At 36.3% G+C, this 15,858-nt stretch overlaps 1 protein-coding gene across 1 annotated transcript in view; it reads right to left on the bottom strand.

Moving 5' to 3' along the window:
• Window positions 1-741: 741 nt before the first annotated feature.
• The window catches only part of dally (division abnormally delayed protein), a 477,850-nt gene continuing 462,733 nt past the window's right edge, over window positions 742-15,858 (bottom strand). Inside the window, exons 7-8 of the mRNA XM_017903784.1 lie at window positions 4,940-5,144; window positions 742-2,242 (exon numbers count right to left, since the gene is read on the bottom strand). Of these exons, the coding sequence (XP_017759273.1) occupies window positions 2,121-2,242; window positions 4,940-5,144 (327 nt within the window). The 3' untranslated portion in view covers window positions 742-2,120. The remainder of the gene's footprint in view (window positions 2,243-4,939; window positions 5,145-15,858) is intronic.

Below are 15,858 nucleotides of genomic sequence, written 5' to 3'. Positions count from 1 at the left end.
ACCACTCTGCGCGTATCCTACTCGGAAAATTATAAAAGAAACAAATCAAAACGATCGGTGTCGATCTTCCTACGCCTCTGCCTCCATCCGAACACTCCATCTGAAAAGGAACGCTTCCTACTGCTGACAGATGGCATTGCAATCGCTATGTCTGTCTACGTGGAGCACTCTACTTAGCATGGACGACGTTGCTGATCGTCTCGCGGCTAACCTTGGGAACGTTTACCGTGGATGAAAGCGGAAGGCATCGTTCCCCGAGGGACTGGAAATCGACAACCGAGCGCTCAGCGGGAAAGCAGCTTCGGGCCGCGTAACTGGCGTTTTGGCAGTTAGCTTTGATATATGGCATGCACACGCGATATCACCGACGGGGATGGTCCCCGCCATTAGTCCGTGTATCGACGTCGGCGACAAAAAGCGTCGCCGCGAACGGGAGGCAATTCGTGCGTGACGAAGAACAGCGCAAAACGCGAGGAACAAAGGTCGGGGTGACGTTGTTCGGCTTCGCCGGGTCGTTTGGAGCCGTTGGCTGCAAGCGAGATATCTTTCCGTTGTTATTGTTGCTCGTTGCTGCTTATTTCGATTAGTCGTTTGATACTTTCATGAAGGAAAGACACTTTGATTTGTCGCGCGACGCGAACGGCGTAAGTTTTGCCAGGCGATTACCTCACGCTGTTCGCAAAGTATTCACAGCAGAGTGTGCGTATCAACGATGCCTATATTATTGATCGAGGTTGCAGCTTTTGTTTGTTCACGTGGTCTCTCCTCGTTGAATCTTTTGGCGAAAGGGAACGTTTACCAAACTCGTGTATATATGTGGACCGATAGGATTCCTTGACCCATGAGAGAATCAGTCGTGCTCATCTGGCTCGTATGATATTGCCGCGTGTTTCGTGCAAGGTGTTGCCTTGAAATTTTTTAATACCACGATACAGTGTTATTCTTCGTTTATCCGGAACTGCAGTATTATTCTTTCCGGTATTACTCTTCCGTCCTTCTCCTATGTTATCAAATCTGATCTCCCATAGACGTAACACGATATCGTAGCGTTGCTCGGGGATTATTCTCGACATTTTCTCCTTTGGCTCCAATTTCATACGAAATGGTCTCTTCCTTTTCGCCTCAATTTACCAATCCTCCAGAAAAACAGAATGCGCTGCTTAGAGGAATCTTCCGCCGTTCGGTGGAATCGCGGCAGCGCAGTCATTTTCGTCGGATGGCCACGGATCGTGCTTACTGGCATCGTAAAACAGAAAAGGACAACATTACCATTGGCGTCACTCTCGACCTACTCTTTACCCGCCCGTCGTTCCTTCCTCGCTCCACACACACGAGCAGCTCGACCAACCGGACCAACTTTAATTTTCCTCGAAACGTTTCTACTTTCCTAAATATAATCCCATCCTTCGTGGTCTGGTTCGCTAGCAACGAGACGCGCTATCGATGAGAATCGGTCTGCTCGTTGTTCCTCCAGGCCTCGCGCCGCCATTTTTAATCGCCCAAGCATTCTCGCTGCAAGTAGTACCAACCGCCGCCGTCGCTCGATCCTTGGCGCATCGTCGAGAGCAGGACGCCATTGCTGGCGAGACACTTGTCCAACGATCTCTCTCTCTCTCCTGTGACACTTTTTGCTCCCGGCTATTCGATATCAGATCCTGACCTACGGTTTCCTATCCGTATGGAACGACCTCTGCCTGGAAAAATGTCTATTCAGCCTCGTGGTTGCGACACTTCTCGGATACTCGATCACGCAGGCCAACGAGCCAAGAAGGTTATCTTCGAACGCGAACGATTCTCAGAACCTTGCTCTCGAACTTCGATACGAAACGCACAGTCCTCGTTCGATCGATCGACACGCATCGATTCTCAGCCACGAACAACGAAACGGATTTCCCAAACGGTTGTCACGGGACATTTCCTCTCGCAGCTGTTCCGTTCAGGCGGCACGATAAATACCTATAAAGCAGATTCGTATGATCCGTTAACGGATCAGATCCCTCGTGTCGAGCAGGATCATCCTGTTCGCCGACGCGGGCACCAAAATCGTTTTGTCTACGTCTTGTCTAGGTCGCGGGTCGTCGAAACGTCGTTCCCTTCTTTCACGCCGGCTTCGATTTAACTTAGGCGATCAACGGTACACAGGCGACCGCCATTACGATGGACGACAGGAGAATGCTCGAGGCGCCACCTGTGGTCGGATTCTCGCGATTCTTCAGTATCGTTGATGTCTTCGTCAGTGGATCTGTAACAGATAATTCGTTTTCGTTCATTTCCTGGGATAATTTGCTGCTTGGTTTAGAAGTGCAGCTTTATTATTATTAGGCAATGGATGTTTATGTGGTAGTGGTTACGTAGATTTTTAAATATAAGTAGGATCGGATTTGGGTGGGTTCATTAAAGATAGTATTGTTGGCTTTGTTGCGTCTCGAACACTGCAACTCGCATGGTGGGAGTTTAGTGCGGTTGTAAGGCCCGTTTACGCAGATGCGACAATGTTGCTGGGATGCGGTCTGTTCTAAATTAATAGAGCTAGGCCTGGTTATGGTTGAGCTACTATGCGTTGCTGAAAAGAAGTTATCTGAGAAACTTGTAGGACCGAATCTCCACCAGCCCAACCATTCTAACATCATGGCAGAAGTAGAGTAAAACGCTTTCCTTATTGGTAGAACTGATCCCTTCCTGTTAGCCCGGTCATAGAACACCATGTGACAAAGAAAGCGAACGAAGCAACGAGACAAAGTGAGACAGACGCAAGAAATAGATGCAAGAGCGTAGACTCATCCCAAAAGCATATTAACTTCAGATTCTTCTGATGAACACATGATTATTTGCAATTGCTAATTACTAATTAGCATCTTGATTAACTTTTCATTGCATTATGCAGCATACGTTATGTACTATACACATATTTTTTATATTTATGTTGCATCGTATGATTTTTTTAAGCGGTTATCTGGTATGATGCAATTATATAATTAATTTATCATAAGAAATACATCTTAAATTTTAAATCAATTTTCATAAATGATGTTAATTATTATTACATTTGTACTTCTTTACTTTATAAATCTTTGAGCTATTGTCATCTGATTTTTTATCCGACTCACTGCTTTGTATTTCCAATTCTAAGTCTTCAGTTGCATCTTCTATTATTCCGTCTTTCGTCCAATATTCGCGTTCCAGTGTTTCTACGTGTTTACAAAATCCTTTCCAATCATATGGTGTCGTTTCGTTTATTACCTGGCGTAGTAGTGCTTCCAATTTATTGTTAACTCTGAGATAACGTTTCTTTCGCGGATATATTACATCTATGTTAACGTATCACGTTATTATATATATCCAACTTCATCTCGGAAATTCTGTCCGAGCAACAACCTAGTTAAACCTTCGAGTTTTATTACGAATTGTAGTCTAGTTATTTTAGGAACTTTCAAATATTTTATGCTAATTTTATCCAATTAAAATTTCTTTTAAAACAGAAAGTATTTATTCTACAATTGTATCATTTAAATAGCGACGTCGTGATATGGAATCCTTGGAGAGCTTTGAAATTATTTTAATTTATTCGAGTACGCGGTTAAATTTAATTTTGAACATTTATTTTAATCTTTTTCCAGAGTTAAGTGTTGCAAAAATTGTGGAATGTTCTCTGGCATATTACGAGGAACTGGTGAGAAATATTAATAAAGCGATAACAAATGCTATTTAAAAATTTCAACATGTGTGAATTACATATGCAACAAGTGGTTGGAATTATATATCTTAAATGCGAATATTTTGCTTAAAATTGCTACATTTACAAGCTTAATAGTTATTTCTTTTAATGGAAGAATTCATATTTCTTTAAAAAGATGAAATTAATTCCATTAGAAAATTAGAAATTCATTAATCATTAATTGTAACTTTATTTTTAAAACTAAGAAGCATAATTAAACGAGCAGAGAAGAAAATACCAAAATTTAATTAAATTAAAAAAATTATATATTAAATTATTTTAATAGCTTAATATTTATATATTAAAAAATTCCAGGCCACGAAACATCATTTTAAGTAACCAAAAAATTATAGTCTAATTATAGTCTACAATTAACAATAAAAACGTTCAAATAATTTTTCTGACTTAAAATAAAACAGTGATCATGATATAAATATAATTTGCTCTATTCTGAAATTATTTCATAATCATAACTTACATTAACCCATTAACTCCCAAATTTCTTTTTCGGAAATTTTTGGCCGGATAAGTTATATATATGCACAAAAGGTTGTGTAACAGTATAATTATATTAAAATTACGTTTCGTTTCGAAAATATTTGATATTTTTGAAAAAGCCCCAAAATGGGTATCGTTATAAAATGATCGATAAAATCATTTCAATAAAAAACAAAAGACTGAGTAAGTAACAAATCGTTTTTATAACCTCTAAATTACATATTTATGCACGGCATTTCATTATAATATAAAAACCAAACCAAAAATATAATGCTTCAAATATGACAATCCTATTCCGTTCAACTTACACGCGAATTTCAAATTTGTTCGCTTGTTATATAGAAACGAAGCACAGAATACACACATTTTGCTACATGCAATATTGACTGATATATATAGAATAAAACTAAACTGTCAGGCGTACCAAATATATTTTTGAGGCCGAGTGGTGTACGTAAAATTTCAAAATTCCAAAATGGGGATCGTGGCAGCTAATGAGTTAAGCAATCAAAACGCATAGCTATAAATGATTAAAAGACCTGTTTCAGTCCCAATGTACCCTACAAATATTCAACTAAATTCCGTAACACTATCACGAGTATGTTCACGAGTATGCTATTCTCCATATGAAAAGAATAAGAATAACATAACTTCATGAGAAAAATTCAGGGATGTAACATCGGAAAAAATTGGGGCACATAAATCTGAAGAATATGGAATTTGTACCTAGTGTAGTGGGGCCCATTCCTGATCCAGATGCCTCCTCGTCGTCGTGATCGTAACCACGCACGTCCTCGTCGTCGTTATCGATGTCCTCCCCTGTGCCTTTCTTCCTCCATATTGGCCTGTCACCGCTTCCTGAACTATCCAGAGCCGCGTCGGCCAGCAGCGTTCCGCTATCGGGTGCTGACGCCAACTGAGACTGTAAGATCTTCGGAAAACAAAAAGAAAACTTTTACAGATACCGTCGTTTGGGTATTGGGCTTTGGAATAAAGAGAGAGAAATTCGCTGACGGTTTGGACAGTTCAATTGGCCAAGCTCTAACTTTTAACACGTTGACTGTCAGATCAATTTTGTACGTGACAAAATAATAGCGTACTGTGATATTCAGTGTTTCTTCGGAGTAACGCAATGTATGCAAACTTTGTATTTGTACTCAGTAGTGGATATAGATAAAAATTTGGAAGGGATATTTCTGGAACTGTTGGGATTTATTAATAAAGTGGGTTTGGTAAATGGAAAATATAAGTAAACTAAATACACGTGGAAACGTAAAATACAATGCAGTCACGAATATTCACAGCACACACGAGGTGGGCAAACACCAGTCGCAATAAATCTCCCAAAATCATACATCGGGAGACGGCGATCGTTCTCCTGCGCGTGTTCATCGCGCGCACGCGCTGGGCCGTATCGTTACTTAGCACGGTCCCCGTATCGATCGCATATTCATCGCATATCTTACAGGAACCCCGTTAAAATGAATCAGTTAGGCACGGTATACATTTTTCTTTGCAAAATTAACACGTTAAGTGCCACGCCGGGTCCCAGGGATCGGTGCTAGACTTTCCGTTCGGGCCCGGCCGGTCCTCAGAGACTGGCCCAGACTAGAACCAAAAGGTGCTAACTTTTGGTGTTAAATTCTTCGCCATCTTTGGACCTAACGTTTGGAAATTCCTGTTATAACAATTGGTACAGTATCTCTGAGTTTTATGAACACTTGGCCCGTCGCCGGTGGCCCACTTGACGGCTGAATCTGGGCCTGAACGGAACGGCAAGCAAAACGGGCTGGACACTTAACGTGTTAGATACATAATTGTCAGATTAAGGATTGGCCAATCTCTAATTTTTAACACGTCGTTTGTCAGATCTATTTTGTAGCACGTGACAAGATAATAGTACATTGTGATTTTCAGTGTTCCTTCAAAGTAACATGTATGTAAATTGTGCATGTATACTCAGTAGTGGATAGAGTCGTTAAAAATTTGGAAAGGATATTTTTAAAACCCTATTAAAATAAATCAGTTAGGCACAGTATATATCTTTCATTTCTTTGAAAAATTAAATACATAATTTCAGTAGTGATGGACAATTTAAATTTTATTTTACTGTAATTACGATAAGTTGATGTAAATTGAGTAACTAATAAGTTGGTAATACCTGGGGCTTTTAGGTTAGGTTGGTAATTAGGTTGGTATACTTTCTTTCGATATTATATCATTATAAACCAAATTTGATTTTACAAAGGAAGGTTAGTATTATTTTACTGTAGTTAGGATAAGTTAAGTGTAGTAATGAGTAACATAAGTTGCTAATACCGGTGGTTTTTAGGTTAGGTTGGTAATTAGGTTGATACTTTGTTTTGAAATTATATAATTATAAATCAAATTTGATTTTACAAAGGAAGGTTAGTATTATACTGTACCCTGTTGAATAATTGTAAGTGGCTATCAGTTATACAGCAATTATGAACAGCTACTTATGGGGACATAAATGTAGATTCTTTATGTTATTGCAATAACAATATAGATTTTGAAAATTTTATAAGTATTACTATTTATTTAAATCAAATGTTTTTAATAATTTCAATATCGTCGGCCATCATGGCGTCTTTGGCGATGTTCTCTATGACAGTCAACGTGTTAATTGGGAAGGTCGTTGATCGAAATGCGCTCTGCACGTGCTATGGAAAGTTTGCGAAGACGAGTTAGTTCGTCGTGCCCACAATAAATCTGAAATATCATAACTTACATTTAACTAAACAGGAGGGAATTTCTTAATAAACAAGCAAATAATTTAAACCAAAATTGCTTCTATCAAACGAAACGACTGGTACGAACAGAAATAAAATAATACGAGTAAAAATAAGCAGAATAAGAATTATCTTACATGAAAATTCCATTCTTGAATTTACTCGTCTCATATGCTATATCAGTAGCTTTCACTAACGAGTTAATTCGTCATAGTAGTTGACTCTTTGGGGTCTTATGTAGAGTTCGATTCGATATTCTACTTCATTCCATTCTTCCTAATTTTTCTAATTTTTAAAATTTTTGCTTGGGTCCTTATACCTATCGTCCTAAGGGTGATTTATTGACCCTTGCTAAGGTTAAAGCAAGTGGTGATTAAGTGATCTCGAGTGTATATGAATCAAGGGACGCTGGCAATAAGGATAGAAACAGTCCTGCACTTAACTTGGGACATGCGGTCCTAGGGCCGCAACAAATATAAATTCCTGATCCGCTTAAGTACTCTTCGTCTAAGGCAGGGCATGTTAGAAAATCTTACTGACGAGTCCACCAGCAGGCCCAAGATCAGACGCATTCCTTCCCTGCAACCCTTCTAACCTGCCATCTATCATAGCAAGATGACGTACAGGTTATCAACGGACAGACGAACCACAAGATATCAAAACCCCCATGGGAAGATCCTCACAGTTTCCGTCGATTTCTGTCAAAAAAGATTATTTTACCTCCTGCCCTATTCTAGAGAACCAATAAGAGAAGTTGTGTCTTGCATTTGGAGGAATGACAAGAATTTTGTTGTAAACCTCAACAGACAGCACCGAGGAACCACAAGATATCAAAACCCCTATAAGGAGATCTCACAGTCCCCGTCGTTTTTTGTCAAAAGTGATTCTTTTACCTCCTACCCTATTCTTGAGAATCAATAAGAGAATTTGTGTCTTGCACTTGGAGGAATGGCAAGAATTTTGTTGTAAACCTGCGACGCATAATGAGACGTTTTTATCCGCCTAGTGTAACTGTTCAATGAACAATGATTAGAGCACAAGTTCAACACGTTGGTCGATACGTTTATCGACAATGTAATATGCGGCAAGCGCGAATTGTATGTAAATGGCGGCTGGATAAACGCTTATTTTGCCAGAAGAAAAAGAAAAATAGAAGAGAGAGTGGAACGACCCCCTCGGGTATTCGACGCTGTCGCGTGGTCTCGTTCATAAATCATTCATGAGTTCGCACATTGTCATACGTATCGTTACGAGTTACCTTCTTCTCTGCTGCCTGTACGATTTCAAATTGGATTACACAGGTGCGATACGTTCGCAGCTGACGGGCATGCAGGTGTCGTACACGCAACGAGTCATCGGCCTGATTTCTAGACATGCGAATTAACGTGTGCCTAAGCGTTGGAAGGTGCCCCGAGTGACAGCTAACCGACGATGGGGCATCGAACGATCCAAAGCGCTGAGTTGGAAGGTTCAAGCTGGCTGACTACCCTTCGAATCGCGAGGCTCCGCGATCTTGCAATTGAATATCTGTTAGAGGGCTTGCGGGTATTTGATCGAATCGATCGTTTAAAGTGCAGGAGAAACGGATCGGAGAATAATGTGAAGCACGATAAGGCTCTCGATATAAAAGGTTGTGAGAATACTGTAATATATTATCGAAGGAAAGTGGTAGAGAGAGAAGAGTGCACTATCGGAACAAGAACAATTCTTCTTCTTTCGTTCGGGGCCTATTATAGTGGATTTATTAGTAAAACTATCCTAAAAGATTTGTATTTTATAGAAGACATCATAATAATACAATTTAAATAGGAAATAATATTTATATGACACGGATACTTAGGCGAGAACTCCTAAGAAAAGATGGAAAATAGCGGATAAGTGTCCCTCTGGTGGCGAGTAGAGGAAGGTTGCTAGGGATACTTTATATTATCCATTTAAACGAAGCAATTTACCAAATCGATTAACACTATAAGGGCTAAAAGTAGACGTTTATTTTAAATATAAAAATTTGGAAATCAATCCATTGCTTTGGTACAAAAATTTTAAAAAATTTCCAAAGCGAGGTTAATCACTTTGTCTGAAAATGGCTGAAATATCAAATATTGAATATAATTAGGAGTAACTGTGAAATATTTTATCTATGCAGAAGAATAGAAGCTATTTTTCAAACTATTTTTAAAAATTCGACACTAAAAGTGTCAAAAAGTATTTCAAAAAAGCGAAGTAAACGAAGAATTTAATAAAATGTCTTTGAATTTCCCGCAATTCTATGTACGAAACTCGCATACCTGACCTAACATTAAGAATTTGTCACTGAAACAGTTAAAAACTATTTTGAAAAAGGCGATTCCATAACTATACAATAAATAATAAAAGATCACAGAAGAAGAACAGAGAATACATAATTGAATAAAATGATAATTCTATAATCACACATTCTCTTTGAATTTCCCGCAATTCTATCTACGGAACTTCCAAACCTAACCTCACATTATACAAACGAATAATCCAGTGAATTATAGTTTCAGCAAGACTATCCATCAATTGCAATCATCGCGTGTCTAGGTTCCTTATCAATCATTCAAACGAAATTTCCCACGTTTCACGATTAGACGCATAAAATCCGCCATTCGAGGCACTCGACCGCGGCGCATTCACGAGAGAGATTCGACGGCGTTCTCGATTTCCTACATACCAGATACCCGCCGCTCGCACCTGTTCGCCAATCACAGACAATCGGAACTGACTCGTGGAACCAATCTCACCCACGCGCGTTTTAATCCGATCTCCTGCGCCTTCCGCCTGTCCACAGCGTCCACGTGAGTCAGCTGCGCACACGGACTGCGCATACGGACTGCGCACCTCGCGGCATGTATGAATAATTCGAGATTAGACGGTAATTTATGACTCTCTGCTGGCTGTTCATGCACACCGTCGTTAAAGCGGCCGCTTTAGCGGGTCGCGAGGGTGTTTCCCGCGTAGTATTTAATTTCGAGACGAGTGTGAATGCAAATGAAACGATACGCGCGTCTAACGTGATATTTAAGGCACGGTGGAGGGGGAAGGTTGCGAGTCTAGTGATACGTAGTTCGTGGGAATTTGAGGTTAAACGCTGGGAATCTGGGAGTTTCGACTTGTTTGTAAGTAGTTCTTTTGACTACTGCATATGATTTTCTTATTTGGTTTAGTTATATAGTTTTTTCACGTTTTAGTAGACTTATGGTACTTATTATCTATTTTTTATCGTTTACTTATCTTTCTTCTCATTTTTAAGGAATTTTATTGTTAAATAGTACTTCGTTGAATAACTTCTTTATGGTAATGTTGAATAATATTTGTTGTAATAAAGTTTCGTAATAAACTTAATGTTTTCTATGGAAGTGTAAGAACATGATGTGTAGGAGAGAATGAAATTTACCATTAAAATAAAAATGCATTTTACTGGCGAAGATTATTTTAAAGACCATAATGCAAATTATTTTAATAGAAACTTGTAAAAGTTATAAAAGCAGAGAATTGAATATTGGAAGTCTAATTTTTGCTTTTCTTCCGAGTATTTAATATTAAACAAAATTTAATCACACAGAAATATTATACGATAAAAATACTTTTGCTATTGATCAAAATTTTTATACATATAACAGTGAAAATGGAAACAAATAATCTTGAGAATTTTTTTAAATAATATTATCTTGGGAATAAAAATTTATGTTATTAGTAGTATTTATTTTTATTAGATATTAATAATTAAGTAGTATTAAGTTTTTGTACATACTAATTTATCAAATTACTTTTAATAAACTAAACTATAATGAAAGTACTTTCAATAGACTGTTTAATTATTTATTTAAGTATTGAATGATAATAACCATTGATTAAGTACATAAATTATAAATTAATATTAATGTTAATAATAATCCTGACAATTTTTATCAATAATATTATCTTGGGAATAAAAATTTATATTATTAGTAGTACTTATTTTTATTAGTTTTTAATAATTAAGTAGTATTAAGTTTTATTAGTATTTATTTTTATTGGGTATTAATAATTCAGTAGTATTAAGTTTTCGTACGTCCTGATATATCAAATTATTTTTACTAAACTATAATGAAAGGACTTTTAATAGACTGTTTAATTATTTATTTAAGTATTGTGCGATAATAACCACTGATTAAGTACATGTAAATTAATATTTATTACTTAATTATTTGTATATTAATAATTATTAATTACATTTCTAAATCTTTTATATTATGCAATTAATATATATTCGTTTCATTAATCCTATTATCATAAACACAAGGAAGGAAATTCGGAATATCGTGCAAGCTGGGAAACAAGTACAAGAAATGCAAATACGAAGGATTTCAATGTTCACTGAAATGTTATCGGCCTCAAACCGACGGCGACATATTTCATCGGGCAAATCACATTGGTACAAGTTTCCGCTCCGTGAAATCGGTAATTAATGAAATCCTTATTACGTATATACATCGTACGCATGGCTACGTGGACTAATCTAACTTTGAAACTAATTGCTACCCCTTCGTGTCCGGAAATGCACTGAAATGTCTGTCTCTATTAGCATGCGATAAATATCTTATTAACGCTATGCTGTCCCTTTGTTTCGCCTAGTGGCTTGTCAGCAAATCCGGTTTGCCCTAACGATCATGAATCTACGGCCACGAACGACATGTTTTCATAGACATGTTATACTTCGTATAAATGTACACTTTATCTACCTCTGGTAATCAAATGTAAATGTTCCTTCGCTCATACATTAAATCATTAGCAACTACCGTGGGTTACTTCACTTATAATAGTTCGTTTCAACCAACGATGACTTACAGTTCTAAGTCTCGGTATAAGATCTCGAATTGAGCTTTTGAACGTCGATTTTCATTTCAAATGAGTGGATATTATTCTACATTTTTAGTCTTCAACTGTGTTTTTTAATGTTATGCTTGGCCCACATTGCTATTCACGAGTAGTTCATGAGATGTATTAGAATATGGAGACTTCTGTGAGGAAGTCCCTAGTGCCTAGTGAATTTTATTTTCAGCAAACACCGAATATTAGTTCAAAGAGATGATAGCTAGTCTGAGTGATATTCGAATGATAGGTTATTGTATTTAAAGGTGATTGAGTATTGAAATGTCATCAGTATCGAAATGACACCGTGCAGGAACGAGAAGAAGGTTAGACTGCTGGTCTAACTAGTTATACTATAATAGGGTACTTTTACATATTATACACACAACATAAGATGATCAAAAAGACAAAGAGAAACGGTAAATTATCTTTTAATTTCATTGATTACCCCTCATTATCAATTTCCTATCGTTAAATCCTGTGGAATATTTGAATCCCATTTGAAAGAACCTCAATTTATCATACATCATCAACAATGCAATACATCAGCAACAGGGAACTCATTCTAAATCAGCATTCTACACAATACTGATTGATCCCTCAGCTGTCTATTATCCTGAAGTATCTTAAACTTCTATTTTAAAAGTTAAAACACCTGTATTTTTGCGCTCTAGTAAATTCACGATCTCGCTATCGTCGAAATCATTATACATCAGAGAACCTACTACCAGGCACGGCTTCTGTTTTGCTCGCAAGTCCCAGTATGGATGCGATGTTATCTCTATTCGCGAACAGTCTACGAACAGCTCAGTGTGAACTCAATATTAATAGGTGTAAATATTAGCCTTGCTACAAAGTGCTGAGTCTGAAAAGTCTCTCATCATCTTAGCCTCTATATGTGTTTACTCCTCTCTACTCTATACGTGTGTCCTCGACATGCTCGAATTTCTTTCTTCTTGATTAGACTAACTGGGCTGAACCGTTTCAACAAAGAGGAATCTTTGAAATCTCATACACTGGCAACGTTCAGGGAATATTTATCGACTTCAGGATGACGAGACCATGCACACGTCACCTGGCTTAGGGAAAACCCAGTCGCAGGATTGCAGTCGCGTAGACTTATGATAGTCGATTGCTATTGAGAAGCAGATGAGAATTACAATCTCTTCTTTAGTACTTAGAATCTTGAAACTCTTCTGGTAATAGAGAGAAAAGAACGAAGCGATGAAAAATGTATACTGAAATCTCATTTTTAAAGATAGAGTTCACCTCGTGTTAAATATTATAAATTTAGATAATAAATAGATAAAATAATTAAATAGTATAAATTTTATCTAAAGGAGGATGTTAAGAAGAGACCATTTTTCACATCTTTCACTTTCACCTGGAGATGAAAAATTCCTTTAGGACCTTTAACCCTTTCGCTACTACGGGTGACTATAATTACCGACCAGGAAACGCCATCTACACAAGACGGGTAACTATAGTCACGAGCCACAAAAATTGAGTAAAAATTAAGACAAGTGCTCCCGTTCCGCTTAGTTCTCTTCGCAAAGAATTGAAAGCACTATTGCGGTGATCAGTTTTTCTTTTTCTTTTTCTTTTTATTTCAAAAGACTTGGCCCCGAGTACTAAAGACTGCGCGCACGCAATGTTTCCACCTTTGACATGGCGCTTCGTTCTATGGGAGGAACTCTGCAGCGACGCTCAGCGTAGCGGTAGGGTTAAGAACTACTAATGGTTTATTACGCGTGGAGACTTCGCCCTTTCTGTAATTTTCGCTCTCGATCGTTTATGGAACGTTTCCATCATTGGCACGACGTCCGTTCTAAGGGAGAGACATTGTGGCGATATCCACGGTATAGAACGGGTTAAGAATTTAGGATACCATTTCGAAAAGAAATCGCGAATCGGCCATTGCCAGCAAAAACAAATTATAAACCGATCGATATTTTCTAGAAGCAAATGGAAAAGTTATTTTGGGTAACAAAATTAAGTTGCGTGGTCCCTACGGGGAAGTGAAGCGTAGGTTAAGAAAAGCATAAAAGCATGGTCCTTGACGACCAAAACAGAGTCCTTAGAAATCAATTGTGACCAGCACGAGCGTGAGTCGCTCGGTGTTGGAAAGAGAGTTAAATTAGAGTGCGTCTTTGTGTGTTTTCGTTCCGTTATCTTGGTGTTCTTTTCCTAAGTTAAATCAGTTTTATGAGTTTCGAGTTTGCGTTATTTTGTGCTGCTTGCTGTTTTGTCAATTTTTGGTGTCTCAAAACCAGTTTCCGCCATCCTACAAGAGCATCTTCCAAGAATACCAAAAATGACCTTTTTTAACATCCTCCTTTATAAATTCTTCAGATATCATACGATATGATATTTTTTAAGCGTTTATTTTAGTGAGCATGTCGAATCTTCTTAGATGTTCAAATATTCAAGTCAAAAATGGATATTGTAATTTTATTAATTATTAAGTGGTGACTTTATAGTCATTTAAATGTTATTCGTAATAGCTTCCATGGTATAGTAGATTATTCTTCAGAATTTTATATTTTATATTTTATTATTACATTATATTTTTAATTTTGCATAATGTCACGTGACTGAAATGTTTGCTTTTCATATATTTCTGTTTTTCGAGTTTTATTTTATTTGATCATTACTATATTCCCATATTCTAATTATACTAATATTAAATGATGTATTTATAATAATTATTAATTTTCAGAGTTATATGTTCGTATATGCTTGTCTTTTAAATTTCATTTTATATCACCATTAATGCATTTTAATATTTTATTTTATTCACATCAGATATTTTATTCACGGCAATTATTTATTTTAAAAATTAAATTAAATAAATTTTGTTTTATTTCATTGTTACTGTACTTTAACAGTATTTATTAAATTTCAACAATATTTCATTCTATCAATTTAATCGGGATTTTAAATTAAAGCAGAAATATTCAATTTAAATTTTCTTTTATTATATTTAATTTTAATTTTGCCCCGTCAAAGGCAACCAAAATTGAGGCTAAAAATAGCTAATATATTTTCAGATTATTTCGTATATTCTATTACTTTTATTTTATATATGTCATTCATTTCTATACATTTTATCATTTCCTTATTATTTTATGTATTTTGTCATCTTTGTTTCATATTATTACTCTCATATTTTTAATATTATAACGAATAATGCTGGTTTCGAGTTCCTGTGCTTGTCTCTTATCCCATTAAGTGTATCAAGTCTATTAAGACAGTTAGATCCATTAAGGGTGAAGTTTTCAATTGAACTGCTTGATACGACGTTGCTTTGGCTGTTGATTCGTGTAATTTGTATTTGTTTGCTGTCGTTTTATTAATTGCTCGATTAGTATTCTGTGTGTTTTACGAAATAACGACATTGTGCTGGTAAATTTATTTTTCCTTTCGAACCAGATCGTTCGCTCTAATCGATTGTTTAATGTACGTTAATGAAACGCGTGTGCTGCATATTATTATTTAAATTTGGCAAAATGGTCATTGCAATGCAAATAATGTATTTACAAAGTGGACAACGTTTGCAGATGCACCGATGTTAATTGGCAATAATTAATAATTATTTAAATAAAATGTAAGCACCACAGGTTTGTTGTCCTTCAAAATATCAACGACATATTTATATACTTTGAAGTACAGCAATGCATCTTAATATTTCTGTGTATTTCACGAGCGATTGTGTCACTTTTGATAAGGATTAATTGAGATTATGATTAAGATTAATCAAAATTAATAAAGCCTAGTTAAGATAAAGAAAATAAGTATTTATATTTTTATTAACTTTTTATATTGTATTTTATATGATATTATAATATCATGGTAATACACATTAATATTATTGTGATATAGTATTTTATTTCTCCATTAGTTATTTATTATATTTCCTATATATACGTATGCATAATATTTGTTAATAAGAATAGCCATTTCAAATAATTTGTTATTTATTGCCTTTATCAAAAAATGTTTCCAGTGTTTATGGTT

The sequence above is a fragment of the Eufriesea mexicana genome, unplaced genomic scaffold (assembly GCF_001483705.2).
Source record: "Eufriesea mexicana isolate 0111107269 unplaced genomic scaffold, ASM148370v2 scaffold2534, whole genome shotgun sequence".
Taxonomy (NCBI): Eukaryota; Metazoa; Arthropoda; class Insecta; order Hymenoptera; family Apidae; genus Eufriesea; species Eufriesea mexicana.
Note: the sequence above shows the minus strand (reverse complement) of the source record. Positions and strands in the feature narration are given on the sequence as shown.